The sequence below is a fragment of the Megascapheus bottae genome, chromosome 6 (genome assembly GCF_031878675.1).
Source record: "Megascapheus bottae isolate mThoBot1 chromosome 6, mThoBot2.hap1, whole genome shotgun sequence".
NCBI lineage: Eukaryota > Metazoa > Chordata > Mammalia > Rodentia > Geomyidae > Megascapheus > Megascapheus bottae.
The window spans coordinates 75,255,812-75,277,444 of record NC_143514.1 but is presented as its reverse complement, the minus strand read 5'-3'; the positions used below and the strand labels follow the sequence as shown (position 1 = coordinate 75,277,444).

The following is a 21,633-nucleotide window of genomic DNA, read 5'->3' as shown; positions in this document are numbered from 1 at the left end:
GGATTCTGTGTGCCTACCAGTACAGGGTCTTGAACTCAGGGACTGGGCACTGTCCTTTAGTTTTTTCCACTCAAGGTTGGACTTGTACCACTTGAGTCACAGCTCTACTTGCAGCTTTTGTTTTTGGTAGCTAATTAGAGATTAGAGTCCCATGGACTTTGCAGCCAGGTCTGGCTTTGAACCAGGCTCCTCCTATCTCAGCCTCCAGAGTAGATGGGATTACAGGCCTGAGTCACCAGCATGGGCTTTTGGGATCTTGAGTTTCTATGCTGAAGTGGATTTGTTGAGAAAGGTGGAGGCCTGAAGGCTTCAAGTTAAAAGGAGAAAAAGGTTTCTTCCTCTTTAGAATAACCTCCCCTCCTCCCCACTGCTTCCTGTTTTCCAAGCTGGAGTGGGTCAGAGGGCTCAAGAGTTGTGTGAGAAAGTATCTGTCCTCTTCCAAATCAAGATGTTCCCGGAGGGAGGTGAGGAAGGTCATAGCACGGTGGCTTCCTTGTCAAGCCCAGGAAAGGTTGACATCTTTCTGCTGTGTCTCCCTGGGGACCACCAAAGTCAGCATCTCCCACTGGCTTGTATTCAGGCAGGGAGAATACTTCGGGTACTACCCCAGGGCGGACAGACCCCTCACGTCATGTTGATGGAGCATCAACTGTGTTCAGTCCCCAGAAGAGCCAGGTTCTCGTGAGGCCTCACTAGATGGGCCACATAGAAAGAAACCAGTGTTATGCAGTGGCCAGTGGGAACAAGCATGCCGAGGAGCCATGGGCCAGGGTGTGAGGATTCCGCACTCCCCCTGCCCCAGAGCAGCACAGCAGGGGAAGGGCTCTCTGCTGGAGGAGACTGGACCAGAGTCAGTGGTGGAGACATTCAGGCTGGGTCATTCTTAGGGGGCCTCCGGGCCTGGAATTGTGTCTGCAAAGTAGTGAGAGGAGAGGGCTAAGGAAGACAGAGAGGAAGAGAGGAGAGACAACCAGACGCAGAGACACAGAGATAGGAGCGAAGGAAGGAGAGAAAAAGGGCAAAGGAGACAAAGGGCAAGAGAGTAAAGAATAAGAGAGGAGGCCCGGGAGTTTGGCCTAGTGGTTAAAGTACTTGCCTAGCATGCACGAAGACCCGGGTTCGATTCCTCGGTACCACATACATAGAAACAAGCCGGAAGTGGTGCTGAGGCTCAAGTGGTAGAGCTCTAGCCTTGAGAAAGTCCAAGGACAGTGCTCAGGCCCTGAGCCCAAGCCCAGGACTGGCCAAAAAAAAAAAAAAAAGAATAAGAGAGGAGTGAAAGGGAGAGAGGGACAATAACTCATAATGGGTAGATGCATGCACCCGTATCTGAATAAAAAAATAATAGAAATAGAGCCAGACACCAGTGGCACACGCCTGTAATCCTAGCAACTCAGGAGGCTGACATCTGAGGATTGTGGTTTGAAGCCAGCCTGGGTAGGATATCTCCAATAAACTCGGAAAAAGCCAGAAATGGCACTGTAGCTCCAGTGGTAGAGCACTGCTAGCCTTGAGCACGATGATGCTCAGGGACAGTGCTCAGGCCCCGGGTTCAAGCCCCAGGACTGGCAAGCAAAAAGAAACTGGGTACCAGTGGCTCCTACCTGTAATCTTAGCTGTTTAGGAGGCTGAGATCTCAGGATCCTTTTTCCATGGCACACGAGGTGTGGCTCCAGTGAGTGGCAGAGCTCCATCCTTGGAGGATAAAGCTGAGAGACAGCTCACAGGCCCTGAGTTCAAGCCCCGGAACTGCCACAAAAAGAAAGAAAGATATGGAGAGCCAGATAGACAGATCTAGCTATATAACATTTTAATGATTTCAGTTCACTTTATATTATAGATGTTCTCTATATCAATAGTATAAAATGAACCAAAATTGCCATTTTAAAAATAGTTACAGAAGAACCAGATTGTCGATTGCTGCCCTTTCTTGCCAGTTTGGCTGAGGCCTTCGCTAGCAACTTGCCTACAAGCAGAAACCACCCCCCACCCCAGCCCAGACCCTCCCTTATCACTGTTCCTTCTCCATCTCCCCTGCTCATCTTCCCTCCTTGCCTGTCACCACATTAGGAAACCAGATCCATGATACCCGACGTCACAATTGAGCTCCCAGAACCTAGAACAAGGCTCAGCACTCAAAAATGCTCACAAGTAGGGCCGGGAGTTTGGCCTAGTGGTAGAGTGCTTGCCTAGCATGCACGAAGACCTGGCTTTGATTCCTCAATACCACATACATAGAAAAAGACAGAATTGATGCTGTGGCTCAAGTCACAGGGCACTTGCCTTGTGGAAAAAGCCCAAGGAAGAGCTTAGGCCCTGAGTTCAAGCCCCAGGACTGGCAAAAAAAAAGAAAAAAAGAAATGCTCACAAGTCTGTGTGCCATAGCCAGGTATCGGTGGCTTGGGCCTATGGCCCTAGCGACCCAGGAAGCTGAGGTCCAAAGGATGGAGGCTCAAAGCCAGTTCAGGCTGGAGTTTGTGAGACTCTGACTCTAAAATAACTAGCAAAAAGTCAGGCTAGAGGTGTGGCTCAAAAGGTAGAGCTCCAGTTAAGCAAGTAAGTTGAGTAAGCAAGAGGCCCTGAGTTAAAACACTAATACCAGAAGAAAAAAATCATCATGGAATAAATGAACGAATGAAAGAATGAACGAATGAACCAATAAATAACCTGCTTGCCTTAGAATCAATGGTGAGCTGCAGGGGTTCCTCGCACCTCTGGAAGTTAGGCATGTAGGAATTTTTCAGCTTTCTGCACTCCAGCCTTGAGCCCATTCACCAAATCCCCTAGGGAAAAGAAAGTCACCCGATGAGTAGTGGAGAGCAGAGTATTGTGTGGTTTGGCTGGGACCAGGCTCGGTGGTAGAGCTCAAGTGGTAGTGTGCCACTGCCTAGCAAGTACAAGGCCCTGAGTTCAAATCCTAGGACCACCAAAAAAAAAGCTTAGGACTTGGTCTGATTTGTTCCTAACCAAGACCAAAAGGATAACAAATAGGAACCCAGCACAGAAGGAAATTAGAAGATTAAAACAAAGGGGAGGAACATGGAGGGATCTTTTATTTATAGCCATGCGAAGTAGGCAGGAAAGCTGGAAATCTTCCTCCAGTGGGATTTGAAAAAATGTAAATCCTTTCTCTGTTGAAGTCCTTAGGATGTTTGCCAGAAGCATTAAATGGCACAGGCCCTGCGAGGCAGGAATAGTTCACACTTCTGTGACTATAAGAGACGCATCTGCCAGGCGCTGTGGCTCATACCTAGAATCTCAGGAGGCTGAGATCCGAGGATCGTAGCTGAAAGCCAGCCCAGGCAAGAAAGTCCAGGAGACCCTATCTCCAAGTGACCACCCAAGTAAGCTGGAAATGGAGGTGTGGCTCGAGTGGTAGAACACCAGCCTTGACTGAAAAGCTAAAGAGTATAAGGCATTGAGTTCAAGCCCCAGTACTGACCCATAAGACAGAGATAGGGGAGGGGCATCTAGCTCCCTGACAAGCTCTGTCTGTCTCTCTCTGACCCCAGGAACAATCCTTCAGTGACCTGGGGGCAAAGTGCAAAGGGTCTCGACACGAGGAAGTCATTCAGCGGCAGAGGAAGGCCTTGTCTGAACTCCGAGTGCGGATCAAAGAATTGGAGAAGGCCAGCTCGCCCAGTAAGTGTCCCTAGTCCCAGCAGGGCCCAGAGCCGGTGTGTCAAAGCGTCCACCTTTTCTCCCCACTCTCTCTTAACCGGAAGGGCATTCTAGTGCACAGAAAGATGGGCAGGGCTGACCTCAGTCCAGTGTGGGCCTTCATGTTCAATAAATGGGACATCATGAAACACTCGCCATTGTCCTCTTCCTTATTTCGTGGTGGCCGGGTGGAAACGGTCGTGATCTAAAGCTGTCCATGAATTAGTGTTGGTAAACAGAGGGAGAGGCGTGGGAAACTAGGTACTGAGCTTCCAGTCCCCCTCAAGGCCCCAGCGCTGACACCTGTGTGGCTGCAGTGTCGCTTTAGCTCTGTGGCCTTGGCCAAGTCCTGTAATCTCTAGGTCTCGGTTTTCTCATCCACCCCAGGAGGTCCCCAGGGTTTAAAACAGGAGCCTTTGCTAAGTGTCCCCTAAATCATAGCTCTGGTTTCCTACATGATAATAACTTCCTCCTGAGTCTAAATTATTTCTTTTATAGATCATAAGGACCACCTGAATGAATCAGTTCTAGAATTAAAGCCTCTCAGAACGGAAAAAAACGTCCAGAAACTATTATTAGACGCAAAGCCCGATTTGCCAGCTCTCTCAAGAATAGAGATTCAAGCGGTAACCAAAAGCACATTTGTCTCTATAGGGCTTGGCACACAAGAGGGTGGGCTTCAGGGTAGCTGTGAGCCCCAGCCCCAGCCCAGCCCCTGTGGACATGTGACCCCGTGGCTGTGTGGCAGATTGGGGCCAGCACTTCCCCACAGGGCAGGTGTGAGCCCTCCCTGGGGCAAGCTGGGGGACATGTGCTCAGCATGGTGGCTTCCCTCTTCCACAGCAGGATACATCATTGCTTTAATGCCAGATGTGTGGCTAAAGCCCAGAGCCCCTCCCCCTCCCCCCCTGCAGGAAAAGCCCAGTAGGCTAATTGCTGAGCCGTGGATTTGCCAAGTTTGTCTTTCACTGGGACTTGAAAAGCCACCGATCATGCAGGACATGGCAGGAATGAGCCACCATGGAGAGGATAGGGGTGGTTCAGGGGGAGCTATGTCTAGACCCCAGCCTGAGAGCTATGTGGCCTTGGACAAGGCTCTGGACCCTCCTGGGATTCCTGGCAATGGACAGTCAGGTCAGTGTCCATCGCAGAACCCACTGAGCACATTGTTGCAGCCACAGCTGGGTCAAAGGCTTCTAGAAGAGACCACAAGACCAGCCTATCTGGACCCGTCTGGACCCATGCTGTCCCCAATGTTTACCAGAGTCCAGGATGACTTCTTCAGGAATAAGCTGGTTTCTTGATTTGATGTATGTGTATGAATGTATATATGTACATACGTGTGTATATGTGTGACCCCTTATTCTCCAAGGTTGCATTTACGGGATAATCTCCAAGTGGGAAGGAGCTAGACCCCTGCTTCCCAGCCTGACCTTCAACCTTGGAGATGATCCGGATGCCACATAGCAGAAAACCTCCTAACCCTCTTTTATAGAGGAATCCTGAGACCCGTAATGATTAAAGTTAAGGAGCAAGAGGAAGGATTGCTGGTACTGGCTGAACACTTGCTGTGTGTAGGGCAGTGAGCTGAGCCTTCCCAGACATATCTCATACCTGGGCCTATTCACGGTCAAGGTCATTGTCAAGGTCAGGAAGTCAAGAATCCCATCCCAGCCCTCAGGCGTAAGAAATGGTGATTCCAGTCTTGGAGCCAGACCTGGGCCCCTGGCAGCCTGCCTCTTACACACTGCTGGTCTACAGAGAATCAGGAACAGTGCAGGGAAAAGGGGAGGGGAATTTCTGAAGAGGGGTGTGGAGGACTGGGCAGAGGGGGCAGTGGACACCATGAAGCCTTTTAGACTTTTTAATGTTTTTGGTACCAAAGCTGCTTGACTTCTTGTTGGTTTAGAAGATCCTCTTTTATCCTCATCCTGACATGTCTGTCCCCTCCTGACCTAGACACACACAGCCCCTCTCCCTCTCATGAGCACCTTTGTGCTTTCTGTCTTTGTAACTGAGGTTTCTTGTGGTCACCTCAGGGTGTTACACAGAACTAGCTGATGCTGAGGCTGAGATATTCTCTACAGGAAGTAGAGGTGTGGCTCAAGTGGTAGAGAACCAGCCTTGAGCAAAAACACCAAGCAAGTATTTGAGGCCCTGAGTTCAAGCCCCAGTACCAGTACACACACACACACACACACACACACACACACACACATATACACACCTTCCCCACATTCATGGTGAGTACTTGAAGCCCAGTTTGGTTCGAGGAGATTTATTTTGGTTATTTGTGGTTCTCCCTACCCTCTCTGTGGCTTTCCCAGGCTTTTCTGAGGCTTCCTCAGCCAGCTGGCTGGCAGCGGTCTCAGACACACCAGCTTCTGGCAGCTTCCAGCAGCTCCCAGCAACTCCCATCATCAGGAACACATTTGACCACATAAGGCCTCATTTCAGCTCCACGGAAATAGATCCTTCCATTTATAGAAGAGGGGTGGTTTTCTAAATAGCCATTCATCCATCCATTCATCCATCCATTCATTCATTCCACTAACATCTGCTACTCTTCAGGTGCAAGGAGTGAGGTAGTGAGCCCCCAGGTACACCTCACAGTCCCGTCTTGGTGAAATCGCCTTAGAGATGGGGTCTTCTCTGAATTCCTCCTCCTTGGTGACAGATGGTTCCTGCCCAGTTTGAGTGGGGGCACATTCTCTAAGATGTAGGGTATTTTAGTGGTATCCTTGACCACTTCCATCCTTAGATGTGACACTCCAAAATGTGTCCTAAATGTCCTAACAGAGAGACAAAAATCACCCCTGCTTGAAACCCATAGTTGTGGAGGAGGCTAGACAGTGGGGGAGGGGTTCTGCATGGCTCCCGGAAGGGCGGGCCACAGTCCTAAGATAGCATATGACAAAGGAGTCACACTGTAGGGTCAGGAATGGAATGGAATCTCTTCTCTTGCTTTGCAACACTTTAGCTTCTGGCTGGAGGAACTCATTCATGATGGCATGCCGAGAGAGAGTTTGGATTTTTTTTTTCTTTTTCTTTTTCTTTTTCATTTCAGTCCCAGAATGGCTACTCCAACTCAGGCTGCAGCTCTGCCATGGAGATGTCAGGGAAATCAGATGTGATGGAGGCCTTAGATCTCAGCGAAAAGCTGGTATGTACAAGTGCCCCCAGTTTCCCCCCACCCACCCCTTCCTCCCCCATGCCTACTCTCCTAAGGTCACTGTTAACTCTGCCATTATCAACTAAATACCAGCCTGGCAGACCTACTCAGCTGCTCTCTTAACTGCAAGGCCCAGCATGGGTCACAAACTGCACAGCCCAATTCCTTGGGAAGCTGGGCAGCTAGACAGTGTTTAGAGGTGTTGTCATTCTCTCCCCCTACTTCACACAAAGGCCTCCCTGTACACAGAGGTGGGGAGATGAAAGCCCCAAATGTACTCGTTCACATGCAGCGCCTCGTTCTCTGGGGTTGCAGACAGTGAGCGATGCAGAACAAGACACCGGCCTCCTCCCGCCCCTCTCACGCATGGCACCATCGCTTTCCTTGTAGTACATGGACATGAGCCGAACCCTCTCGAGTCTAATGAACATCAAGGACATGTCAGGCCACGTGTCCATAAGGAACCTCTCTGCCAAGGAGCGGGAGAAAGTCCACCACTTGCGACAGAGGGACCTGGACCTGGTGTTCGATAAGATCACCCAGCTCAAGATGCAGCTGCAGAGGAAGGAGGAGATCCTGAAAAGCTTCGAGGAGGATATGGAGCACCTCAGGTCCTGCTGCATGCCCGCCCGAAGGCTACTCCTCCCTCATGTCCACCTGAGCACAGGCCCCTGAGCCTCCAGGAGGCCTGCGTGAGGGGACTCAGCCCAGGGAGACCCAGTGGGACAAGTCTGCCCTTGTCACAACCTTGATCGTGACATCGATCATGGGTTTTGAGGACTCTACGAGCCCCCCTCCCCCCCCCCCCCCCGCTCACAGGTCTGCACCCAGGGGAGCTGGAGGGCAGCTTGATGCTGGCCTCATCCAGCTGATGAGCTGAGAGGCATGGTGGGAGGGGTCCCTACAAATGGCTGTCACAGTCTCCTGCTTGTAATGGCACCCCAAGTCACCCCCAACCCAGTAGGAGGATCTAGAGAGGTGTGGACAGAATGCTGAGGGTGGCAGAGACAGTGAGAGAAATGTGGACACTATCTCTCCATGCACCCAGACAGAACAAAACATCCATCCAGTCGTACCAGTCACAGCTGGCAAAGCTGGAGGATGACATCTACAGAGAGGCTGAGGAGAAGGCGCTGCTGAAGGAGGCCCTCGAACGCACGGAGCACCAGCTGAGCCAGGAGAAGAGGCTCAACAGGGTCATAAAGCAGCAGAAGGTGAGAGGCCTCCATGTGGGATGTCCCTCACATGGCTAGGGGTGGGAGGAGGGAGGCGGACACAGAACCAGCCAGCAGTGCCAAGGCTTTGTCCACAGACAGACCTCAGTCTGTGACAGCGCTCTACCATTTACTGTGTGGCCTTAGGCAGGTTTCTGAACCTCTCTGAGACTCAGAGCTCATCTGTATATTTTAAACAATTATCGTTGTTCATACTGGTCTCATTTCACCAAGGTTACACGGATGAAGAGGCTCTGTGAGGACAGGGATTTGAGTAACTGGAGCATAGTAGACAATGAATGAATTGCTGGTGGATGGATGGAAGGATGGATGGATGGATGGATGGGTGGATGGACAGGTGAAAAGATAGACTGGTTGCTAGGCAGGTGGATGGATGGGTAACTGGAAAGATAGAGTCTGGACTGGTGAACTGACAGGTGGCTGAAGATAGTATCTTCTAGCTCAGAATAGGCAGTAGGATGCATTCATTTAATGACGTAAAGGAGGCTGGCCATGAATCCAACAAAATAAAAAACCTGAGCTGCCCACCAGGACTGAGGAGCCACTGAGGAAACAGGCTGAGGGATGAGCTGCCCATCTCACTGGCATAGCACAGGTCGGCAGTCAGTCTCAAGTTCACATCCCCCTGGCCGTTAACTGTGTGACCTTGTGCAGGTGTCTTTACCTCTCTGAGCCCTGTGTCCCTCATCAGGAAATGGAAGCCATCCACCTCTGCCTCACAGGGTCATGGTGAAGACTAAACACGGGTGGTCTCCAGGCCCAGGGCTCCCCTGTGTTTTGCAGTGTGGCCAGGTTACCAAAGCTGTGATTATCCCTGCTTGGTTAGAACAGTGATGCCTGCTCATGGATGAGGAAATCCGGCCCAGATGGAAGAGACTTGTCCCACTGTAGCTGGCGAACAGGCTGGACATGACCCCGGCTCTCTCTAACCCTGGGCTCTGGGCTGGGCAGGGCTGGCCACCAAGGTCCCCCTTGTAATCGTTAGCTTTGACTTCAGAGCTGGGTGTGTGCTCATGTGTGTGTCATGTGTATATGTGTACCTGAGTGTTTGCACATGACTTATGAGCATGAAGACTTGCATGCATATAACTTGAATGCACAAGTGTGTTTTTACCTGTACATGCATGAGTGTTTGCATATGTGTGCATATGTGCTTGCATGTAGATGGCTATTCATGGGTGTCTGTTTGCATGTGTATGTGCCTGTTTGCACATATATGACTGCAGGTATTGTGTGTATGCATGCATATTTGCATGGGTATGACTGTGTGTGCACACATTTGCTTGTATGTGTGGGACTGTGTGTGCACACATGCGCATGTGTGACAGTGGTCCACTTGAGCTCTGAAGGGACCAGCCCCCAGGCAAGGCTACCCTCCCATCCAGGAAGCCTGCACAGGTGAGCGCCTCACAGAGCCCCACAGGTCCTGAAGCATTCAAGATTGCAGCCCAACAAATGCAAGTGACTGCCCTGCTCTGGGGGTACTCTGACCACTCTGAGTTAAACGTCACCAGCACCTTTCTCATTGGGCATGTGGCTGCCTGCCTCAGGCAGAGGCCAGTGTCCTTTCAGGCTGACTTGTGCCAGGGGAGCTGCCTCCATGGCAGCTGACTGGTCTTTGTTGAGCCCTCTGGGGAGGCTGCTTATTCCATATATGCCCCCTGAAGGCTGGCAGCCCAGGCCCCCAAGCAGAAACGCCAGACCATAGAGCAGGTGGCAGAGTCCCCATCCCCAGCCAAGCCCATTATGGAGGAGGGGGGAGATGTATGGAAACCTGAGGATTTGCATAATCTATCTCATGCATTATTCATGAGCTGCCTCATTCATATACAACAGAGTCTTGGGACCTGTGGGCACCACACATCCTTCATGGCAGGAGATCTGAAATGGCCCCGCTAAGCCCGACACAGGGCCCCAGAGAAGCTAAAGCCCAGACCTACAAATTCCTAGGCCTTGTATTAGAGAGAGTGGCAGGCATACACAGAGGAGGTCACTCAGAGGCTCCAAGAGAAGAAATAGCAGCCGTGATGGGGTTCTATCCAGGCCTCTGCACCCCCAGCCCCTGTGCAGCCCCATCACCCCTACCCCTGCCACGGCTCTCTGGTCTTCACTCCAAAGTACACATTAGTGTAGTGTTAACAAGTTATCGGGAGGAAAATATTCTTGCTTGATTCTGTATACATCTGGCCTAGGGCTATGTTTTCTTTCTGGTCACTGTGTGTGTGTGTGTGTGTGTGTGTGTGTGTGTGTGTGTGTGTGTGTGTGTGTGCACGCACACGCGCTGGTACTAGGGCTTAAACACAAGGCTTGAGAACTCTCTGTAGCTTCTTTTGCTCAAGGCTAGTTTTCTACCACTCAAGCCACAGCTCCACTTCCAGCTTTTTGCTGGTCCATTGGAGAGAAAAGTGTCATGGACTTTTCTTCCCAGGCTGGCTTTAAACTATAATCCTCAGATCTCAGCTTCCTGAGTAGCTAGGATTACAGGTATAAACCATGAGCACTCAGCTTGGTGTTTTCATTTTTGAAAACAATAAATGGAAGTTAAAGAAATTAGAACTTTTCTCAAAAAGCTTTCACTTTTTTCTGAGTCCCTTATATATTTTGTTACCTATTCTTTTTCTTGTTTTGTTTTGTTTTTTTCTGTTGGTCATGGGGCTTGAACACTGGGCCTGGGCTCTGTCCCTGAGCTCTTAGCTCCAAGCTAGTGCTTTGAAAACCACTTCTGGTTTTCTGGTTGCTAATTGGAGGTAAGAGGTTCACAGACCTGGGGCTGGGAGTTTGGCCTAGTGGTAGAGCTTGCCTAGCATGCACCAAGACCTACGTTTGATTCCTTGGTACCACATACATAGAAAAAGCTGGAAATTGTGCTGTGGCTCACGTGGTAGAGCGCTAGCCTTGAGAAGGCCCAAAGACAGTGCTCAGGCCTGAGTTCAAGCCCCAGGACTTGGGGGGGGGGATTTCACAGACCTTTTTTTCCCCCAGATGGCTTTGAACCATAATCTTCAGATCTCAGCCTCCTGAGTAGCTAGGATTACAGACGTGGGCCATCAGCACCCAGCTTGTCACTTTTTCTTAAAGAAAGATTGGTTAGGGCCAGGAGTATGGCCTAGTTGTAGAGTGCTCGCCTAATATGCACGAAGCCTTGGGTTTGATTCCTCAGTCTCCCATAGATAGAAAAAGCTGGAAGTGGTGCTGTGATTCAAGTGGTAGAGTGCTATCCTTGAGCAAAAAAAGAAGCTCAAGGACAGTGCCCAGGCCCTGAGTTCAAGCCCTAGGACTGGCAAAAATAAACTGTCATACAAACTTCAGTGGAAACCTCGAGGCTGGTCATGCACAGAGAGCCTCCTGACGCTGGGTGCCAGTGTAACCCAGTCCCCAGTGACCCTGCCGCATGGGTCCTCTTGCTACATCACCAATCATGGTGGCCGTGTCTCTTGGAATTCAGAGGAGGCCTCTGAAGTGGAATGAGAAGCGAGCAAGTGGCTTTTATTTCCACTGCTTGGGTTTCTCAATGACAGAAGTGACCACACGGGACTTTCTGTGGGACAGCCAGCGTGGGGAGAGGGGAGGCCTTCTCTTTTTGAGAACTGCCGGCCTACTCATGAGCCCAAGAAACCCTGAGACTTTTCCCCCAGTCCTCCTAGGGTGGCTGAGCTCCTTTGGAAATCTCTTTTTCTGTGCTGTAAAAACCACTGGGGTGATGGCCAAGAAAGAGCCAATACGTTTTGTGAATGGGCTCCAGCGGGAATTCTCAGTAGGAAGTATTTAAATGAGCAGGGGCTTCCCTTTCTCAGGAGGGGTTGTGGGAGAATTCTGCTTCCTGACCTGAGTCCAGCCAAGCCAGTCCCAGCCAACAGACGCTTTGGCAGGGAGTCGCAGCCAGGCCAGAACCTCAAACTTTCCCACTCTTTCACTGGCCTTTGTGTCTCTGTCTTCAAGATGACAGTAAGCATTGTGTCTTAGAACTGGGACGGAAACTCTGAACGACTGGGACCCTCAGGGTAAACTCTGCCCTCATCCAACATACCCAGTGAATGACTGTCCAAGGTTTCCTTGGGGCCACTGTTTCCTAGGACTCATTTTCCTTTTGCCACTTTGTGGATTTGACCAAATAGAAATGAGTAGACATTGAAGAGAGTGGGAATGTTATTTGGGGGCACCCACAAGAAAAAAGAACAATGTGGGAGTGGGGGCAGACTATGGCCAGAAGGTGTTAAAGAAAGGGGGCCTTACCAAGTTACCCCATCTTCTTTTGTGTGTGTTTGGGGGGGGGTCATGGGGCTTGAACTCTGCCTGGGCGCTGTCCCTGAGCTCTTCAGCTCAAGGCTTCCATCCTACCCTAGAGCCAAGCTCCACTTCCTGTTTTCTAGAGGCTAAATGGAGATAAGAGTCTCAGGTCCTTTTGTGCCCAGGCTGGCTTTGAACCTTGATCCTCAGATCTCAGCCTCCTGAGTAGCTAGGATGACAGGCGTGAGCCACCACGCCCGCTTGTCACCCTGTCTTCTGCAAGCAGAGGCCAGGGGCTCCCAGCACCTCCCAGAAGGCTCTGAGGTTTGCAGTTCAGCCCAGTTAAGGACCCGAGAGGACGAGAACTAAATGCTCCCTTGCTCACCTAGCCTTTTTCACTCAGGAACGCTTAGAGGATCGTGAGCAGAGAAATTCCAAGGACTCCACATCTTACAACTATCCCTTCAAAGAAAGCGAGAGGCAGGTATGAGGAGCTGTTCCAGTCAGGGAGCCAGAAACAAAGTAGAGATGGTCTTTACTGAGGGTAAGACTCCCTGGAGTTGGAGCAGCAGTGGGCACTGCCACCTGGACACCCTCACACGCTCTCAGCTCCCTCCCTCCCCTCCCTTGCTCCGCTCCATCCCCAGCCTCAGCCCCAGCCCACACCTGCCTGCAATTTGGACCAATGACCTAAGAGACAAGCAAGTGTCCAGCCCAGAATCTTAGTCACTGAATGATTCAGGGACTTGGAGACAAAGTCATAAAAAAAAACAAGAAAGGCGTGGGGAACCCCAGGAGGACATGGAGCAGGAGGAGAATGGGTACAAAATGGAGCCCAGATAGGAAATGAAAAGCTCAGCTGCATTAACCTGCCAATGGGAACCCTCACAGACTCTGGCTTCCTGGCAGCCAATGGGAAATGGGGAAGCAACTTGGTCCCCAGCTAACAGAGTCCATATAGAACAACGTACAATATTGCACAATATGCCCCCTCAGGGTCCCCCTAAGAGGGATATCGTGTGACGCCACGGCCTTAAGGGTAGCCTTAGAGCGGAACAGTGTCATGTGAGCCACACCGGAGGACAGCTCTTGAGACAGACTGATGTCACCACTTCCCATCAGTCCCATCAGTCTGGTGACAGCAGATCTGAGTGTGACCAGGCCCTGCTCCGCAGTGCTCAGCTGTCCCACTGGGCTCAATCCAGGGCTGGGTTTGGGAGCTGTGATTGAATGAGAGCCTTGGGGTGCAGAATGTGGGGGTGGGGGATCACCTGGCTAAAGGGTTCTGCTGAAAGAGGGAGGAGGGGAAAGCGGAGAGGTTGGGCTTGGGACTCAGCTTCGTGGTGGAATGCTTGAGTAGCAAGCACAAGGCCCTGTGTTTCCTCCCCAGCAGAGGGGGAAAGCGAAGAAGGTTAAGCTGGGCACCGATGGCTCACACCTGTAATCCTAGCTACTCAGGAGGCTGAGATCTGAGGTCCATGGTTCAAAGCCAGCCAGGGAAGGAAAGTTTATGAGACTCTTATCTCTACTTAACCACTAGAAAACCAGAAATGGTACTATGGCTCAAAGTGGTAGAGCGCTAGCTAGCCTTGAGCAGAAGAGCTCAGGGATAGCACTTAGGCCCTGAGTTCAAGCCTTATGACCCACCAAAAAAAAGTTTTAAATGCACTGCTTTACAATATCTGGGTCTCTGGGTCTTCTGAGGCTGAGCCTTCTAAACTAGGTTTGTGATCAGTATTGCATGACTCAAGGCCTTCTAAGCAGAAAACACCTCCAGGGTAAACTGTCAATTAAACTCAGGCCAGAAGCCTTCACTGTTCCTTGGGGAGACTGGAGGACTGGCAGGGGCCAACCCAAGTCAGTCGACAGCCTGGCTCCCTTCCACCCCAGATCTGGGGCCAGTAGGGCTGACACATTTAGAGGGAAAAACTAGACTCAGTTACATTTGCATTTCACAGGTTTATTTTTATTCCTGCTGAAGGGCCTAGAACCCAGGTCTCTGGGCTTGCTGGGCAGGCACTGAAACACTGGCCTCCACCCCTCGGCTCTTGAATGTCAGATAAATGAGTGGTTAAATAAGTTTCATTTCAGATAAACAAGCTAGTTAAAGTCTATCCCAAATGTTGTGTGGAACATGCTTGGATACTTGTATATACATGCATGTGTGTGAATATGCACGCGCATGCATGTGTACATGGATGGTGTGTGTGCCTGCCAGTCTACACACACGTGAGCGTGCCCACATGCATCTGCTTTCATTCTGAAGTTTGAACGCACTAGGCACGAGTATCCTGTGTTTGCTCCAGCAACCCCTCACACCAGCGTGGTGCCAAGGTGGAAGGCCCTGAGGCTGGTGGACTCCAACGGCAGTGCTCCCTTTCCCCAGATGACTTGGGGGTGGGGGTGAGCTTTTCTTCCTGAGGAACATCTCAAAATAGGGCATTGCCACCGAATGCATTGAATGTCTGGCTTCTCCAAGAAGCACGGATGATGGGGGCTGCAGGCCACAGTCCACAAAGCACCAAGTCCCCGGCCAGTTAGAAAGGACATGTCCCCATTTCACCCCCTTCAGCCTCGCAGGCCAGGAGTATCAAGTTGGTGGCCCTGTGGGGAGCTCTGAGCTTGTGAGCAGATCCACTTTCCTGTGGCCTTCACACTCACTGCCCCATCAGGCAGGAGGCATCACCAGTGCTGTGCCCAGCCCCTCTCGGGCCCAGAGTCCTGGGGATGCTGAGGGTCAGCAGATGCCATCACACCTGGGGAAACAGCATGGGGGTCACTGAGGGTCACTGGGGTGACCGAAGAGACCTCCAAACATGGTGTCCTCCCCCCCTCTCCCCAGGACATCTGCAGCCTCTGTTCCCTGCTCTGGGAAGCTGTACCAGCAATGGAAAGAGATTTGTCATCCCAAGTAGAGCTTTGTGTCCCGCAGGGGGGTCTCAGCCTCTTCCTAGCTGCAATCTAAACAGAGAACTCTTAAGAAGCTGGGTAGAATGGGAGTCAGAACCCCTTAAAGCTGTGTCCTCTTAAGCAGGCCTACTCTCCCTGCCCCTGGGACCCTCCCCTGCCTGGGCCAAACAGGCAGCACTGGAAAGGGGAATCTATTTTGCTTTGGTGCAAAAAAGCAGAGAAGAGCCCCGTGCCAGTGGCTCACACCTGTGATCTAGCTACTCAGAAGGCTAATCCAACCCTGGACAGGAAAGTCCGGGACACTCCTATCTCCATTTAACCAGCAAATACCTAGAAGTGGAGGTATGGTTCAAGGGGTAGAAGGAAAAAGCTAAGGGACGGTGCCCAAGCCCTGAAGTGGAGCCCTGATACACACACACACACACACACACACACACACACACAAAGCAGAGAGGGTGAACATGAGCTAAATGTTGTCAATATTCTTCCTGTATTAAAGAGATGCACATTCGTAGACACGGCGAAGAGCAAGATGGAGAATTCTCACTTCCAGGTGAGCAGAGAAGAATGGGAGACCAGGAAACCGCATCTGCCAGGGCCTAACCACGCAGCTTGCCGAACCTCCTCTGGAACTGGCGCCGGTAATATTTGTTGATGAACCAGTGTCTCAGGCTCAGAGACGCCTTTGTCTCCGGCCCCACAGTGAAGGTAGACTCAGAAAGACTCAGGCAGAGCTGACAGTGGGTGAGAATCATCGTTTGGGAGGGAATTTTCTTGAATTTTAAGGAAGCTAAGGAATCGCATTCCGTTTCAGAACTAAGAATGGAGACTATCAGATTTGGTGTGTGAGCCGGGTGCAGTGGCTCACACCTGTAATCCTAGCTACTCAAGAGGCTGAGATCCGAGACTAGCGGTTCAAAGCCAGTCCGGGCACTGAAGACCGGTTCAAAGCCAGTCCGGGCACTGAAGACCGTGAGACTCTGTCTCCAATTCACCACTAGACAACTAGAAGCGGTGCTGTGGCTCAAGGGGTGGGGTTGTAGCCTTGAGCTGAGGAGCTCAGGGACAGCACCTAGGCCCAGACTCCAAGACCCACGACCACCCTCTCCCCTCAAAAAATATTGTGTCTACGTACGAGTGTGTGTGCTTCTGTGCATGCATACCGGTACTGGGGCTTGAACTCAGGGCTTTACACTCGTGCTTGGGCACACCTCCACTTCCTAAACTAGGAGATTTTTTTTTTTTTTGCCAGTCCTGGGCTTGAGCTCAGGGCCTGAGCACTGTCCTTGGACTTTCTCAGGGCTAGAGCTCTACCACTTGAGCCTCAGCACCACTTCCGGCTTTTTTCCAAGTATGTGGTACCGAGGAATCGAACCCGGGTCTTCGTGCATGCTAGGCAAGCACTTTAACCACTAGGCCAAACTCCTGGCCCCAAACTAGGAGATTTTTAAGTAAACTGAACTGCTGCCCTTCACAGTCCAATCGCCCCAACCCCCACTCCCACCTCACAGACCTGGGGACTCTACACATGTCCGTTTCACCGAAGCTCGGTGAAAGGCCTTGGTGATTCTGAGACAACGCAACCATCATCAGAGAAACTGAATAAATGTTTTAGACAGCAGAACCTCCTAGCCAGACCCTGGTGCTCACTCCTGTAATCCCAGCTACTCTGGAGACTGAGCTCTGGGGACTGAGGTTCAAAGCCAGCCCAGATAAAGAGATAAAAGACTCTTCTCTCCAATAAACCAGCAACAAAAGCTGGAAAGTGAACTGTGGCTCAAGTGGTAGAGCACCAATCTTTTTTTTTTTTTTTTCCAGTCCTGGGTCTTGAACTCAGGGTCTGAGCATTGTCCTTGACCTTTCTCAAGTCTAGAGCTCTGCCACTTGAGTCACCACACCACCTCTGGCTTTTTCTATGTATATGGCACCGAGGAATTGAACCCAGGTCTTTGTGCATGCTAGGTAGGCACTCTACCGTTAGGCTACACTCCTGGCCCAAAAAAAGCCAACCAAAAGTTCAAGGTTGGGGCCCAGAGTGTGGCCTAGTGGTAGAGTGACCAGGACTTTAGTTCAACCCCCAGGACTGGCAAAAAAAAATAAAAGTTCAAGGCTTTGAGTTTAACCCCAGTATTGGCACAAGGAAAAAAAGAGGAGAAGAGAGGAGGGAGGGAAGGAAGGAGGGAGGAAGCAGACAGCTATGCTCTTAGTCATGTAGGGTGCTGCTCAGAGCAGGGTGCTAGGACTGAGAGCACCTGAGGCCCCCTGGAGCTCTGACCTTGGTAACCTTAGAGATAGGACTGAGGAAGGCTGGTGGCTTGCCCATTCATACACACAGGAGAGGCAGAGCAGGTGGCATGAATGGTCCCTGCAGCTGGGTGCTGGCAGAGGGTTGCTGCAGAGGAGATGGCAGCAGGAGCCCCAGGTACTGTTCAGAGGTTGTGCTTCTCTGGGAGATGAAGGCTAGGGAGCAGGGACCAGTTCTGCCTGGGCAAACCAGGGCTTCAGGGTGAGGTGTGTGATGGAGATGTGCATAAAGGCTCCAGGTGAAGTGCAGGCTCCCCTCTCTAACTGAGGGGTCCTTGTCACCTCCTTGGAAGAGATGGGCCACAGAGAATCAGACCCCTCAGCCCAGTCCAGGCAAGAAGGTGCCATACCGTTTCCTGTAACCTCAGAGTGATTCTACTTTTTAAGGCCCTGGGGCCTTTTGTTTTCTGCCCTCCAAAATGCCACTGGTCCTGTGTTTGGTTTTTCTAGTTGTCTTGTATAATTGCTGGGGTCCCTATGCTAAAGATGGCAATCTAGTTTCTAGTCTTAAAGAAAATCTAGAGATGCTCTGAATAGCTAGTCCAGGCAGGCACTGAGGAGAGAGGAGTGGCCAAAAGGTCTGTAAGGCCTCAGGGCCTTTGGCAGAGCTGTGCTGAGAGCCTGGAATGTGGCAGGTACTGGCCAGGGTGAGGTCAGTTGTGTGTTCTGGGGGAAGGGAGGGGGGAACGGGTAGCAGACCACCACCCAAGGGTAAGCAGTGACACTGCATATAAGGCATAGAGAGAGGCTAGATGGATGGATAGATAGATGACAGATAGATAGATGTATGTGTACAGATTGAATGTTCCTAATTTGAAAATCCAAGATGCTCCAGATCTACAGCTTGCTGGTGTTCACACCATGAAACTTTGATTCATGGGCAAAATCAGTAAAACTGTTAGGTTAAAATGGAATTTAGGCTACAGGCATGAGGTACATAGGAAATGCAAAGGAATTTTGTGTTCAGATTGGGGCCCCTCCCCCATGGCATCTCATTAGGTATATACTAATATTCCAAAATGGGGGGGAGATATCTTAAAATCTGAAACACTCTAGACCCAAATATTATAAGGGTTACTCAACTTGTGTTGCACACACGTGCATGCACACGCATGAAGCTACATACATATACATACACCTGTGTGTCTGCACGCACACACAAATATGTGTATGCCATTACTGTACAAATTAACCACCAGAAAAAAAAAAAAGGAAGTGGCACTGTGACTCAGAGTGGTAGCCTTGAGCAGAAGAACTCAGGGACAACACCCAGGCCCTGAGTTCAAGGCCCACAACTGACCAAAAAAAAAAATGAGGACAAGGAAAGAAAGCTGGAGCTATGCACACATATAATACCCTGCCTAATAATTAAATAATTACTCTGGGTAGAGTTCAGAGGGTGGAGACAAAGGTAGGCAGGTGGAGTCCAGGGTCCCAAGTCCAGAGGCCCCGCCCAATCCGAGCCCCGTGCCCTCTGGAGGAAGGCGGGTCTCACGGGGGCTGAGGCCTTCCATTGCCTCATGTGGCCTCCCCATGTGGCCTGAGTTACTTTCCACCTGGCTGTCACTATGGAAACAGTTGGCTTCTGATTCTGAAGACCTCAAGCTAAAGGCCCACACCCCTCAGGGGTTCACACCCCTCCGTCGAGGTCCCTGCCCCAGTCAGTCACCTGACCGCCTCTGCCGTCTGTGCAGAAGCTGCAGAATGAGAACCAAAAGCCCCTCTGTGTCTGTGTCACACGCCAGGCAGTCCTGGGCCCCTATTGTTTTGGGTTTTTTGTTGTTGTTGTTGTTGTTGTTTTTGGTGTGGGACTTGAACTCTGGGCCTGGGCACTGTCACTGAGCTCTTCAGCTCAAGGCTACAACCCTACCCCTTGAGCCACAGCGCCACTTCTAGTTTTCTAGTGGTTAATTGGAGACAAGAGTCCCATGGTCTTTAGTGCCCCGGCTGGCTTTGAACCGCTACTCTCAGATCTCAGCCTCCTGAGTAGTTAGGATTACAGGCCTGAGCCACTGCGCCCGGCTTTGGGCCTCTGTTTTTTAAGCAACTTTCTGGTGCCAATCCTGCGCCAAGGTGGTGGTTTCTGGAAACCTCCACAAACAGCCCGATTTCACTAACAAGCAAACAGCAGGGAAGAAAGGCTGAGTGCGATGGGGTGAGCTGAGACTTGAGGCCTCGCCTGCCGCTCTGTGCTCTTTCTCTCTGGGCATTTAGACCACGTTCATTTGGGGCGGCAGTGATCTGAGCCTCCCCTCTCACCCCGAAGCAGTAGGAAAAGCAGTTTCTCAACACACATTCAAGCCAGGGGAAGCTGTCCACGAGGATGAGATCTGAGAATCACAGCTCAAAGCCAGCCCAAGGAAGACAGAGTTAAGAGACTCATCTCCATTAAGCTGTAGATATAGAAAGCTGCAAATGGAGGAGTGTGGTTCAGATAGCAAAGTGCCAGGCTTGAGTGGAAAAGATAAGAAAGAGTGCAAAGCCCTGAATTCAAGCCACAATACACACACACACACACACACACACACACACACACACACACACACACACGACATAGCCACCTTCAATGATGAGACCATGTATACCAGACAAAGCTCCTGGTTTCAAAACCATGAAACATGAAGTTGTTAAAAGGGAACTTCCAGGCCGGGAGTTTGGCCTAGTGGTTAAAGTGCTTGCCTAGCATGCACAAAGCCCCGGGTTCAATTCCTTGGTACCACATACTCAGAAAAAAAAAAAAAAAGCCAGAAGTGGTGCTGAGGCTCAAGTGGTAGAGCTCTAGCCTTGAGAAAAATCCAAGGACAGTGCTCAGGCCCTGAGCTCAAGCCCAGGACTGGCAAAAAAAAAAAAAAAAAGGGAACTTCCAGCTACCTAAAATGGCATGCCAAATATTAGTGAGACTTGCTTTAATGGCAGTGAATCATCTTATCTCCCTCTTGCTCATACTCTGCATGCCCGTGTGTGTGTGTGTGTGTGTGTGTGTGTGTGTGTGAGAGAGAGAGAGAGAGAGAGAGAGAGAGAGAGAGAGAGAGAGAGAGAGAGAGAGAGAGAGGGAGAGGGAGAGATTCTTTTGGGGGACAACATGTTGGAACCCCCTGTAATTAGAGTATATTTGTGTATTTGTTCCTCTTGCTTGTTGAAGGTTGGACCCAAAAAACCCACCCCAAAGATGGACCAAGAAAGTGAGACAAAGAAAGAAACAACCAATAAACCCAGCCAGAATCTTTTGCCGTCTAAACCTGGTGGAAGGAACTAGAAAAAGAAAAAGAAAAAAAAGAACAAAACAGCATCACCTACCTGATGTCTCCCAATCCTTCTGTGAGCCAATTTGACTAGTATGTCAAGATACAAAGGCGCTTTTGTAGGACTTCATAAAGTGTCTGCTTTCTGGCACTTTTGGACTGTGTGCATTTTGGAGTAAGCGAGAAAACAATGTTGTTGTTGTTTTTTTTAAATACCTTTAAATCTATATGGACTTGGGTCTATGAAGAAAGCATTCATAGCCCCGGCTTCTATCTAGCTATGACCATGTACTTTGGGTTTGGATCACGTTGGTCCCCAATTGACAAAGCCCAAGACTTCACACAAGAGTCCAGGGCACAGGCTACCTCCCAGCCCCCAGGTATGGGATAGTGAATTTTTATGTGAGTTTATTGTAATAAATGTTAAATGCCATCCTCTGCTTCTGTGATCATTACTCAGCTGGCCACCCAAAACACCCCCACCCCAGGAATGAAACTGTCCTGCATGCTTATTTACAAGTGGGAGGCTGGGTTGCTGGTCTGCCTAATAAAAATCACACCGCTAGTAATTTTAGGAGCTGGGTCTTGAACCCAGTTTTGAATTCTATGACATCGGTCCATTTTGTCACACCAGGAGGGTTCAGGGGTTCCATGCTTGGGCCATAAGGACAGGCTGAGTTCTCTGTCATAAAAACAAAGAAAAAACACCACTTTCTTTTTCCATGGTTCTGGGAAAAGACCTCATCCCTCCAGCACCATGTTCTCCTTTCCTCCCTCCTCGCACTCTGACCAAATTCTCTGTGCTTTTCTTATATGGTCTGTGGCCAAACATAACGAAATGTTGTTCATGGCAGGACTTTTTTTTAAGCCACAATAAAAATAT

General features: G+C 50.5%; 1 protein-coding gene across 5 annotated transcripts in view; it reads left to right on the top strand.

Moving 5' to 3' along the window:
- The window catches only part of Fhad1 (forkhead associated phosphopeptide binding domain 1), an 84,582-nt gene extending 63,399 nt beyond the window's left edge, over window positions 1-21,183 (top strand). For 2 of the 5 annotated variants that reach the window (XM_090335769.1, XM_090335766.1), the window contains 8 exons: window positions 3,513-3,642; window positions 4,159-4,286; window positions 6,728-6,823; window positions 7,223-7,443; window positions 7,881-8,046; window positions 12,698-12,778; window positions 15,704-15,845; window positions 20,651-21,183. In XM_090335769.1, the coding sequence (XP_090191895.1) occupies window positions 3,513-3,642; window positions 4,159-4,286; window positions 6,728-6,823; window positions 7,223-7,443; window positions 7,881-8,046; window positions 12,698-12,778; window positions 15,704-15,845; window positions 20,651-20,694 (1,008 nt within the window). In that variant the 3' untranslated portion in view covers window positions 20,695-21,183. Of the gene's footprint in view, window positions 1-3,512; window positions 3,643-4,158; window positions 4,287-6,727; window positions 6,824-7,222; window positions 7,444-7,880; window positions 8,047-12,697; window positions 12,779-15,703; window positions 15,846-20,650 lie in introns of those variants that run through there. The other 3 variants (XM_090335771.1, XM_090335768.1, XM_090335770.1) reach the window with 3 other exon arrangements.
- Window positions 21,184-21,633: the final 450 nt, after the last annotated feature.